This window comes from Parambassis ranga, chromosome 3 (assembly GCF_900634625.1).
Source record: "Parambassis ranga chromosome 3, fParRan2.1, whole genome shotgun sequence".
Taxonomy (NCBI): Eukaryota; Metazoa; Chordata; class Actinopteri; family Ambassidae; genus Parambassis; species Parambassis ranga.
In genome coordinates, this window is record NC_041024.1 from 11,580,099 (window position 1) to 11,592,592 (window position 12,494).

Consider the following 12,494-nt stretch of genomic DNA (forward strand, 5'->3'; position numbering starts at 1 on the left):
CTGTGAGAACACCTCAGACTGAGGCTTTTTCGTTTGGCACAGCTGCAGTGATTTTTGGGCTTCTTGTACTATTTCCACACCTGGATCTGACACCGCTGTCACAGCTTAACTCATCCCCATAAACGGTTGTGCCATTTAAAGTCGGTACATTCATAATATTGCTACAATAACCACATCAACCACACCACAGCAGTGGCTCAGTGGTAGAGCAGGGTTGGTGGTTCAATCCCAACTCCTCCCTAGTCATTGTTGTGTGTCCTTGGGCAAAGCACTTCATCTGCATTGCCTCCAGTGCACTCACTGGCATGTGGTCTTTGCTGGGTAGCCTTAAGCAATTTCCCTGATGGGAAGTATTAAAAAAAAAAATTCAAAAACATTATATATTAACAGAACATGAATCCACCACCAGTTTAGTTTTTCTTGCATGTTTTCCTATGTAACACGGATCGTTTTTTAGTTTTACTTCCATTGTGTTGGTTTGTGGGCATCAGTTGTACTTTACTGGAGGTAGAAAGCTTCTGGTCATCTGCTGTACTGAGGTCAGAAGACTGTCTCCATCCTGTGCTGAGGTCCTTCTTGTCCTGAGACCTGCACTGCTTTGTATTGGTTTGTGTGGAGGGACCAGCATGAGACTGCAAGGGATAAGATTCAAGTTCATCTTACATAACAGAATTAGCTATGACATTCATGTAAAAAAAAAACCTTTATCAATATCTTCAGTAACAGGCAAATCTGGCACCATCTAGTGGTGACTGAAAGGGCAACATGAAAGCAGCAAGAATCAGGTAATCAGTGTACAATAGTAGAACAGTATTTGTGATTTAATTGCAAAAGAATAAGGTCAAGCTGAAGTAAGGGGTTTACAAACCCGCGTGGTCCTCCGTTGTCCCTGGGTGTCACTATCCAGGGATGTGTTGCACTTGTTCTGTTTAGGGCTGCCACCACCCTCTTTAGTCTTTACTCCATGACACTATGATAACCCAAAGGGAAACATGAGAGATCTATACCTGGACTCAGTGACCATACATAATAGATAAGGGCTGACCTATAGAGTGGTAGTTTACTCTAAGGGAGATTTGGCTTCGTTTTGTTTGTTTATTTAACAGTTTCTTGAACATTAGGATTTAAAGTAATGTAATTAATATTGTTTTTAATTATCATATATAAGTCATGTATAAGAATTGGTATGGATGATGTGGTAAACCTACGTTCTTGCAAAAACACTTCAATGTGTCAAGCTACGGCAGACAGAACATATAACAATACAGAACTCACTCACTCACTTACAGAGCTGTGAAGGAAGAACAGACAGCTACATTCTAAATGTTATAGAGCTGTGATAAACAGACATACAGTACCAGATTGGAAGATGTGGATGGAGTGCAGAAGTTGTTGTTTCTCTTAGGCCTTTGCTTAGGTGAGTTTTGGTGGTGGCTGTCCGTTTCTGTTTCCGCCGCTTGTTCTGTGGCCTGAATAGTCCCACCTGGGGAGAGACACTTTTGTTGTTGTTCCTTTTTTGGTTCTTTTTTATTCTATCACTTGCAGGAGGCTGTTATTTAAATATTTTGGAAGGTTAATTTTTGTTTACTTTCTTCCTGTTCCCGGTAGTGGCGCATCATGTCCAGCACATTGACCGGGACAGCAGGCACATCAGTGTCACCCTGTTGGAGAAAGCACTCTATACAAGAGCTCCTACGGCAAAGTTTAGGAATGCAGCGCGAAGAATCGGCTCCTTACCGTAATCCAGGGGTTTTCCAGGAGCTGATGAGCAGACATGCGGTTAGCAGGGTCCACCTTCAGAAGGCAGGCCAACAGGTTTTTTGCTGTTGAGAGACAGACCTAGGCCAATCAGTGACTTTCAATCTGAGCTGTCAAATAAGTAGCAAGCATTTTGGCACAATGCTATTTTATATTTCTTTAAGAAAAGATGATCACCTGCATCACTGACTCTTGTCCAAGGGGGCTGAGTAAATTTGATTTTTCCCTTTGTGATCTTCTCAAACAGACCTTTCTTTGATTCAGAAACAAACGGAGGTTCCCCACACAGTCTGCAGGAACACACACCTTAGACAAGTTCATTCACATTGGTGTGCATATGTTTAAGAAGAAGTCTGTGTCTACTTACAACATATACATTATGATTCCTATGCTCCACACGTCACATAGCTGGGTGTAACTGCGACTGCTCATCACTTCAGGTGCTGAAAATGATACAACGTCAGACACAGAAGTTTGGTGGCAAGATAGTATAAAATAAAACCAGTTTTACTAACAGCTACTGCTGAGCTGCTCTTTAAGAGGCTGTGTATGTGCCACAGGTTCTACAGGAGGTTGCTGTTTAACACCGTAAAAGCTATCATGTTGTGTGTAACCTGAAAATACTCTAAAACCTAACTCAATAATTTAAGATACTGTTTGGCCAGTTGTGTTACTTGTAGGATACTGTGCAGGCATCCAGTCATTATAGAGAACTGCCTTTACCCCCTTAGTGGTAAAGCATAAACATGTGCATGGAAGACAACAAGGCTTGCTTCAGCACTGCTCATTCAAACTCAGATGGTCATCTACTAGCATGCAGTAGGAGATTCAGTTGTCATACCCATATAGATAAGAGTCCCACAGGTCTTCGTCATTGTGCTCCCAATCCACACGTCATGTGTCTTTGCTGATAATCCAAAGTCTGACACCTAGATGGAGTATAACACTTGAGAAAAAGGTGATCTGACAGAATCTACACCAAGTTCATTGTCAAAAGGTGCTTCTGTCAGGACCAAAGGTAGAGAACTATGGCTGTATACAGTTTATGTAAACAAGCATGGTCAGAAAGTTATCGCACAAATACAAAGGAAAAAATATCAATACACAATGTGTGTGTTGTTAGGTGAAAGATTTTATTTTGTATGATGTTGTTATGTGGTGTGGGTCCACATATCTAGAGGTGTGTCCCTAACATGAAGTTTTCATTTCTGTATGCATATTACTGTAATGTGTTTTATTAGTACTTATGTGTTAAGTAAGTTTTACAGAAGATCAAAGGAAGACAGGTATACTGAAGGTATTGAGAAGTGTGTAATTTCCCTACTTCTCATAGACTTTTGTAATTCATTTCCTTTGTTAGCTGTTGTCTGCTCTTTGGAGACAGCTCTGGTTGATATCAAGCTAAGGTTGTAAATCTAGATCTTGATTGAAGTAATGTGTTCATCCCCTATGACCCCATTTAAGACCCACCCTTCCTGTGAGTTTGTTTTCCTGGTCACTTTCAGATTTGACCCACAGCTTATGAGATGTTAGGACTTAAAGTGAACTTACATGGGGGAAGAGGTGTAAGCTTTTATGGGGCGTCATAAAGTCACTCGTATGGTACAGTGATCATTCTCCTGGAGAACTTATCTTCAACTTAGGTTTACGACTGACAAAAGGGGATCCCCTGCTATTTCTTTCTGTTTTATCCTGACTCTAAGGTTTACCCATTACCAAATAAGGTAAACTAAATATCAGTTGAGCTGACCCCATTGGTGCAGAGTTAGGGAAGGACATGATTTTATGGGATCTCAAGATAGGATAAAAGGTGTTTACAAGAATGGCATATTGTTCTCTGGCTGTGAGGCCAGGCAACCACAGAGGCCTCTGTTTTGTGTGACTCAGAATTTGCTTCTTTACTGTTAGAATAAATTGTAATTTTGAGACCAGATATTGTCCACTTCTTCTTAATCAAAGAACCGGGGAAGATGAACGAAAGGACCCAGAAGATTTTACTTCAACAACAGTGTGTACAAATGAATGTACAAGATAGAGAGAAAAGCAAAAAGAGACAGGGACATCTAAACTGCAGCCAAGCCCCTTTTTAGTTCATACACTAGGTATCTACTTTGGCTGGCTTGTCGACAATGCAAGCAACATGCTGTGCTAAGCTGGTAATTTGTTTAAAGACACAGTTCAGTCCCTCTTTGCAACAGTGTATTATAAAGGAACCACCAGAGGAAGTCCATCATAATTGGTGGTATTCAAAAACTTTACTAACTATACAGGAGACAGTGGGTCTATCTACCTCTTCAAGTTAGATCTGCTCAATCTGTAGAAGAGTTTAAAAGCAGACTCAAAACTCATTTGTTTTCTTTGGCTTTTAACACTAAATATGCAGCTCACCTTGGCTTTCATCACTTTTTATGCATGTTTTATCTTGTTTACTGTACTTTTATTTATTTACTTTGATTTTATTAATACATGACTGACTCCTGTGTACAGCACTTGGTCAACGAAAGTTGTTTTTAAATGTGCTTTATAAATAAACTTGACTTGACTTGACTATCTGAGGCTACTACTGTAGCAGAGAATGGCAAAGGAAGCAGTGATGGAAAACTTCACAGTTTGTGTCAGCGTTTTACCTTAATATTGAATATCTTATCATCTTCATCAAGAGAATTTTTCAAAAGAATGTTTTCAAGTTTCAAGTCCCGGTGCACTATATCTGTAAGAAGTAGAAAGAAACGTTTAGTGTCAGTCAGTGTTCATACCACATGTTACCGCATGCTTAACGTCTTACTTAAGTAAGACACACGCTCACATGCTGCTCTGTGACCGTTCTGTGCTCCTAAATAATTAAGGCTAGTAAAGCAGAAGACAAATGTCCCCACAGGGATTAATAAACACAAACCTAAATAAGCAGCTAAGCTTAGACTGGGCTCATATTTTTATATTTTTTGTTTGATCATTTACATGATGGGTTAGGGTTAGAGTTAGAAAGTTAGTTAGGAAGTATGAGAAACCTTTTCCACCTCGGGTGTACCGTTACTAAATTCAAAGCAAGAAATCTCAATGTGAGGGAAAACAGCACAGATGGACTTTTCACAAAAAACCCTGTTAACTGGTGCTGGTCTGATGCTTGTTGTAAATTAATCATTAGCCACATGTAATAGTGCCTCATTGTCAAGCATGTCCTAAATTACCTCTAACAAAAAATGTTAAGATTAAAATGGGAAACATGATTTCCAAGTGAAACATATAATAAGCCATCTCATATCATGACTGTGGCAGTATGTCATTATGATATATGAACTGAAACACACCTCACTAAAATGAACTCTGCTTCAGAGAGACTTAATTCTAGGTATTCCACACTATAGGAATTAAAGCATTTTAACACTATGACCGGGTGAAAATGACATTACCTCTTTTATGAAGGTAAACAACAGCATCAGCTATACTATGGATGACACTCCTCGTCTCATCCTCTGTAAAGTACTTTTTTTGCTCCAACAACTGCTTCAGTTCACCTCCCTCACAGAGCTCAGTAACCAAATACATCATCTAGAAACAAGAAGAGAGATGCATCTTAGTGTGCTCATCAGTAATATTTATGCAGTCATGAAGTTACAGGAGATTAGTATATGTTCCATGCATTGCACTCACTTTACCTTGGTTGTACAGTAGACTTCCTGAAGACATATTATGTGAGGGTGATTGACTTGTTGGAGAATGGCTATTTCATTGTCCAGCATTTCAACTTCTGAACTTCCTGGCTGATGTGACAAAGTCAAATTAAAGCTGCATTCTCTTTCCAATAATTATTATACAGACTTCCCAGGGTAACACCAAACACACTCACCGCTGGTCTGCAAATCTCTTTAATAGCCCATTTTGTCTTTGTCTCAATGTGGATGGCTTCATAAACAGTTCCAAAGCTACCTTGACCTAATTTCCCTCCGAAGTTATAAATATTCTGTTGGGATGAAAAAGAAAGAAAACATTGATTGACTTGTAATCTATACTGGCCTGCTATCAGTCAGTACAGCAGTTAGTACAGCTCCCATGAGATCATTTTACTGTTGATTTTTTTTTTTTAACATTACATCTTAATTCCAAACTTAAGTTCTGAAGTACATCCTAATTTGAAGCTCTGAATAAACTTGAAGCTTTCTGGTCTCTGGAGCAGCAGAATATAGTATTTTAATCAAGTTACAAATGATTAAGTTGCTACGGCAGTTCGTTCAATCTCAGGTCTAATTAACTTGATTATTATCTGTGTGCATGCAAGACTGAGCACTGGCTGCTTTGGATTTGGCAAAGGGAGTAGTCAAATTCCCCAGTTAGGGAGGGGGGGCCACAGCAGCAAAATGGAGTCTTGTCCTCTCCTCCTACTTCAGGGGGCCACTGATAGTAAATTCTTCAATGGTGATCCTAACACCAGCAGGACTGTAGTAGAGAACTGTGTATTGAAGCGCTCCATACCCTGAGGTCATCATCACTGTCCAAGCGTACAACAGTCATATTCCTCTCCAGTTTGTCTTTGCTGGTACATGCAGACGCTGGTTGAGTTGAGTCGAGTCCGCTAGCATCTGCTTGTGTCATCTACAGAGGGAAGAAGAGGAAAATAAAATTGTTAAAGAATAACTGTACTTCTTTAGCTGACCAATGATTTATATAAGGATTTATTTCCTGTGCAAAATATATTTTCACGTAATGTTGTACCCTTAGTGTGTCTACAGCCACAAAACGCATGACTACCAAGACTTTCTCAAGCTGTTCCCCTTTGTAATCTCATATGATATCATAAGGGCAAAAGCAACAGCTTGGCTGGTTCAAATGTCTGCAGCTAAACAATAGTATCTATGTCACCAACATTTAAAGCTGCAGACACTAAAATGGATTATTTGAATACAACCAGATAGAATGAACAATCTGTGGTATTTTCAGCACTTAAAAATGCAAAGCTGGGGTAGCATATGAGATGTGACCATCTCAACATTAAGAACTAAAAACACAAGCTGAGGCTTTATAAAGACTGGAGCCCAGTCTATAGTATTCAATCAAGAGTCTGACACCTTTTTGTTGCAGACATTGATTGTAAAGATCATTCTCAAATCTACTCTTTAAGTAGTGTATAAAAATGAAAGTTTACCTCTCCTGGTCTAACCTGTCACTCTTTTATTACTGGTTTATGACCAAACTGCTGTCTCTGTCTGAGCCCATATTCACTTTAAGCACAATTTACCCAGCTTGAAAAACAGTCTCTAAAGCCAAATTAAATATAAAGCAATTATCAAGTGATGACTGGAAGCGATGAAGTGAATCCACCACACGCACAGCAATTAATTATTAACAAGGAAGCGGTGTCTTTAACCTCCTCACTCTGATGCATTATTTTAGCCGTGACAGGGCTCTCATAACAGGCCTGTCTCTCCCATTATCTCCTGTCTATTTTCCAATCAAAACGATTGTGACAGCCACTGGAAATTCCAATCACCTCAATCACAGCTCATTTGTGGAAGACAGAGGCATGTGATGAGTGTATCACTGAGGACTTGAGGTGATTGACGTAGGGTCTTGTGCACCTCCGGTGTCTCCCAGAGAGAGGTGCCTAGTCCTTCAGCCTAGATCTCAGATACAAAGGAAATGGGATATCAAAGTCAGGTTGGGGTGAGAAGACTGACCTTTAAAAGGGTCACTAAAAGACTCCAGTCTTGACTTGCTGGGCAATCTTGAGACTTGTCATTTTGGGAAACTACCAGCTTGTTACTGTTTTTGAAATTTACACCTAACCACAGTCAACGAAAAAAGAACAAAACTGCACCCAGGGATTCTCCTAGCTAGGAATCTGTTAAGAGAAAAAACAATGATATTCACCAATAAGATCGAAAGAGTTCTTATGAACTCTACCAATCTCCAGTGGAGCTCGTCCAAACAGCATTCAGGTTCATATTAGTGGCTTGCAAAACAGGGGGATGTTCCATAGCCATTGTTTGAAATATCTTTAAGAATTCCAACAACAATATTGTTCCTCCATACCCCCTGTGCACCTAGAATTATTTCTATTACTGCTACATTTTTATGTTTAGGTACCTGTCATAACAGATATTTCCAAAACCATGGTGAAGGACTGATCCCCCCTCAGCCTATCCCCCTTCATGTCAGAGGTAGAGTGCTACCAAAGTCAGTGAATGTTATTCTATGGATGATTGACCACAGAAGAAATTATTAATGTAAGGTCAAATAATACCAAAATAGGATCCATCAGTACGAATAAACAATAAAAACACAATGGTCTTTGTTCAGCCTCAGACACACTAAAGGATGAGCAAACATCAGTACACTAACTCCAAGGAGACGCAGGAGTCCACCTTTTACAATGAGTCTGGCTCCTCTCTAGTTTCAGCAGGAAGTAATTAGAGCCGACAGTTCATCACAGGTCAAGTCCATGCTTGCCTCACCCTTCCATCATTCTGTCAAACAGCAATTTCTGCTTATTTACACAATGAAGTGGATAAATGTATGCCGTGCCTAATGACAGGAAATGTTAGGCGGATATTGTCCAAGAACTACGAATGCAAAATCAATGTCACTTTGGAACAAAGGAAAGTAGGTACATACAGGGGATGACTTAGATCATGTGTAATTGTTCTGTTTAAACCTGGTTGTGTTTCATTTAATTTACATTTAATCCGTCTTAACCCCAGTGTAAAAACTCTGCAGTAAAAACTAATTTAAAATTATATTCCTAGATGCATATTTAATAATTAATTGTGAAAATCAATGGTCAATAATAAAATGTTAATCATCATTATTTGAATCCCTTACTGAGGCAGAATAACTGCAGCTATATTTCAAATAAAAAGTAAAAAAAAAAAACAACAAAAACAACCAATCAGACCATCCAAGATAAAAACACATTTCAATTACTGTTCAGGCCTTTAGAAGTTTGCTTTCTTTAATTGCATAAACATAAGAATAAATTATGCTCAGGCTCTGTAACATCGCCTCCAGGTATAACAAGGAGCTTCTGAAATACAGCCTGAAAAGCAAACACTAACTGAATCTTACTAACTGCAATTAAAATGTACACTATCTGTTTTTCTTGGGCCCCAATATTACATTTTAGTCATCTGAAACTTAATCATTTATTGACAGCTTGGCTTTGATGACAAATGATAAACTTCACAGTCCTAATGAAGCGTGGAATTACATTACCTGATGAGGCAAGAAATTGCATGTTTAGAATGCGAATATCCCATCTACTTCACTAAGCTATGGAGTGAATCCTAATATTATTGCAGGGAGATTATCAGAGCTGGTGGTCAAAATGTAATATACCACCAGCACATCAACATTAAGCCATTAAAGCATACAACACACTGACTAAAGAGCTGTAAAAATATACTATACCTGACAGCTGACTACAGGACTACAGGGCAGACAAAAAGGAAGTGCTGCTTTAGGTTACTTATTCATACATTGGAAACAGGAAATGCATGTGGTTTTCCCGTAAACAAATCATTTAAAGGCTTGTTCAAGAATCCCTGCTGTCTTCAGTGGTCATGTTTGATAAGTGTCTATTGGCAAGAAAACACGCTTTGCCAAAAGGAAGCAAAAGATCAAATTCTGCCATTTGCTCAGGGCCCTCCACATGTTGCTAGGAGATAAGGCCCCACAAATTCAAATTTTCTTATTGGTTTAATCCTGGTTAAGGCTAATCTCTGCCCTTGCTGGGCTCAGCCTTAGGAAGCTGGAGAGGGCACACAACTATAAAATGTAGCAGAAACAAGAACAAATCAAATTTACTTCAATGACAACCCCAAGAAAACCGCCTACATATGTACACACATGTCCACACAGTCGGGTATTGATAATTCAATCTCCAACAAGCAAGCTGATAACAGTTTTAACGGCGTTTGAACTCTTTGTTACCTTCATATTAAGCTATTGAATTAGCTAGATAGCCATATGTGCTAGTGCTAGCAAACAGTGATAGCGAATTAACGTATAATAAGATGCCTGAGATATTAGGAATAATACAGTAGGTCATTTGCTGAGTATGCAATTACTTTACAAGAAATTAGCAAAGCCAACACAGCAAATAGCACAGAAAGCCTGGAAAGTTACTCTAGTTAGCGTTTCCAGCAAGCGTTGTCATGGCAACGAAAAAGATAGCAACAAGAAAGACTAAAACTAAAGTGAAGCACGTACGAATGTAGCATGTAGCACTCTGACAGCAGCGGTTACACAGTTCAAACCAAAGTTTCTTACCTCTTAGAGGGATTATTTAACATTGTCATTCAGCTGGTTACTCTGCACGCTAAAACTTTTTTTTTGGAGACACTATGGAAACCGAAGAAGGACAAAATACTGAATGAATGAATGAAGCTCTGTGCGTCTTCCGGGGATTAAGGTGTCAATCAGACGTTTAGGATTGTAATGTTTTCCTATCTTGCTGTGGAGTCCATAAATGAAGATCGGGAGGCAGCTTCTCCAGTCGGAGTTCATGCCTTTATTACAAGCAAACATCCAGTTACTATAGCAACAACCAACGCTCCACGCTTCACACCTAATGCATGTCGCGTATATCAATGCGCGGCACTATACTACAAGGAGACCACGCTTTAACATAAACACGACAACAACAGGAAAGTCATCGAATTTCAAGCTACCACAAGAACAATGGCGCTCTCCTGTGTCACCAAATGAAAAACGTTTTTTGCCCCACAACGGCACCGTGGTTTCTTCTTGGTCCTTTGTCGCCATCTGGTGGTCAAACAGTAGTTTATCTGAGCAGCTGCTGCTTACAGTTCAAAATAGTAAAACGTATATAATATTTAAAATAAACAGGAACATTTGATGATCATTTCTTGTTGTGCAAAACTAAATGGCACTGTGTACCTTTTTAAATGATCCAGTTTTTTAATGCTGCTTCTTTCCCACTGTGTGAGGCAACAGCTTTAACTGACTTTAACTTCAGGTTGGAATGATTCTTTTTTGCACTTTTAAGTAATCAGTGGACGGGGTCTTCTGTAAATCTTTAACCTTTTTGGGAGGAGCTGCTTGAACTTTAATCTTGGTGTGGCATTTAAACTGCACCCATATTTCAAGTGGCTCTGCAGAGCGAACACAAAAGCTGGCTAGTAGGTCCACAAGGTGCAGACTCCCCATACTGTCTACCATAAGATATAATGTTGTTCATTTTGATTCAGCTGTACATTGCAAAATTATTATAAATTATTATAAAATAATTGTAATGCCTGTGGACTTTCTCAAAAAATGTATTATTTTGGTGGGGCTAGGCACACCACAGTCATCAGAAAAAAGGTAAAAATAATAATTATTTGCACAGCTGTGTAAGCATTGACATTTAACTACACATACAGTGGTGTGAAAAAGTGTTTGCCCCCTTCCTGATTTATTTTTCTTTTTTGTATGTTTTTCATACTTAAATGTTTCAGATTAAAAAATTTAAATATGAGACAAAAATAAATTTTAAATGAAGGTGTTTATTATTAAGGGGCAAAAAATTCAAACTTATATGACCCTGTGTGAAAAATTGAATGTTTGTCTAATATTTAAATCTGTTTGATCTGAAACATTTGGGTGTGACAAACATACAAAAAATAAATCACAAAGGGGGCAAATGACAGAACCTAAGACTAGATTCTGTATTTATTGCTGTCTTTTCATGGTCTCGACACACATTGTGTATCGTATAAATTGCATTTTTGCCATTACATTTAAAATGCTATTACATATCATCAGTGACACTATACCTTGAGCATCCTATTAAACTGTTTGTTACAATAAGTGACTTCCTCCTTTTACCAAAGACATTTATATTGATGAATTTGTCCATGGTCTTGGAGTCAACATATCATCTGAAGCACAGTGCTAACACAATCATGTGATGGATAAGCTTTATAAAGAGATTGTAAAGAGGTTGGATAGCTGTAAGTCTCCTGTCTAGAAAGCTGCTTTATTTACATACAAAAACAAGTTGTCCTGTTCAACAAACATTGTGATGTTTGTGATGCACAGAGAGAGAGACATTCTGATCAACACAAAGAGAGACATTATATAAAACTGTATTCCATGCTATGATACACTGTAGTCCACTCACAGCATAAAAACACTGATCCTCATTAAAGTAGGCCTGCACACCTTTAGGAATGAGACTCATTAGTTCATAAATGTACATTCCTCAGCTGAGTTCATTACTGTGGTCACTTATCCTATACTGCTTTCTTTCACAACTCCTCTTTGATCTGCTGCAGGACACCTTTGGCATGAAGGAAGGACATTTGGTCACTGATGCTGTACACCACCATGAATCCATCTGTCCAGTCCACAGTGCTCCTCCATGATTCATCTGCTGCTTCCACTCATAGGTAGATATTGTCAAATATTGTTTTAATATGCGACAAGTGTGAAAGGTTGTGGAAAACACAGTGAAATAATTATGACAATAAATAAAGAACCGCTCAGGACACAGTGAGTGCATCAATTAATAACAGGATATCACATCTCACCTGAGAAACATGGGTAATGTTTTTTTTCCAGCTAAAGTCTCTGCACAAGTAAAATCATTTGTTGCAACATGAACGTTTATATAAATGCAGAATGAACACATAACCACCAATCTTCTTCAGAGGTCACAACTCCTGCATGGTGCCAGTTCAGCTACACTACAGGACAATGATCTCTGTGTTTAATGTGGTGCAGGATTGCTCAGAGGGGGC

At 38.8% G+C, this 12,494-nt stretch overlaps 1 protein-coding gene across 1 annotated transcript; it reads right to left on the reverse strand.

The window, feature by feature from the left end:
• Window positions 1-410: 410 nt before the first annotated feature.
• On the reverse strand, window positions 411-10,080 carry stk33 (serine/threonine kinase 33). Its single transcript, XM_028402257.1, has 14 exons — window positions 10,021-10,080; window positions 6,229-6,348; window positions 5,606-5,719; window positions 5,415-5,519; window positions 5,169-5,307; window positions 4,386-4,468; window positions 2,600-2,687; window positions 2,126-2,201; window positions 1,936-2,048; window positions 1,738-1,823; window positions 1,589-1,661; window positions 1,359-1,483; window positions 869-970; window positions 411-632 (listed from the first exon to the last, which is right to left on the reverse strand). Exons 2-14 carry the CDS (start codon window positions 6,346-6,348, stop codon window positions 411-413), a joined length of 1,446 nt encoding a protein of 481 aa, XP_028258058.1. The 5' UTR covers window positions 10,021-10,080.
• Window positions 10,081-12,494: the final 2,414 nt, after the last annotated feature.

Bases quoted from the DNA above. Each gene is read 5' to 3' on its own strand.
- stk33 (XM_028402257.1), bottom strand. From the start codon at position 6,348: ATGACACAAGCAGATGCTAGCGGACTCGACTCAACTCAACCAGCGTCT. The intron at 5,720-6,228 runs GTATGGAGCGCT...TCATCCCAACAG, and splicing joins ACAGTGATGATGACCTCAGG to AATATTTATAACTTCGGAGG. The intron at 2,049-2,125 runs GTAAGTAGACAC...GTGTTCCTGCAG, and splicing joins GGAATCATAATGTATATGTT to ACTGTGTGGGGAACCTCCGT.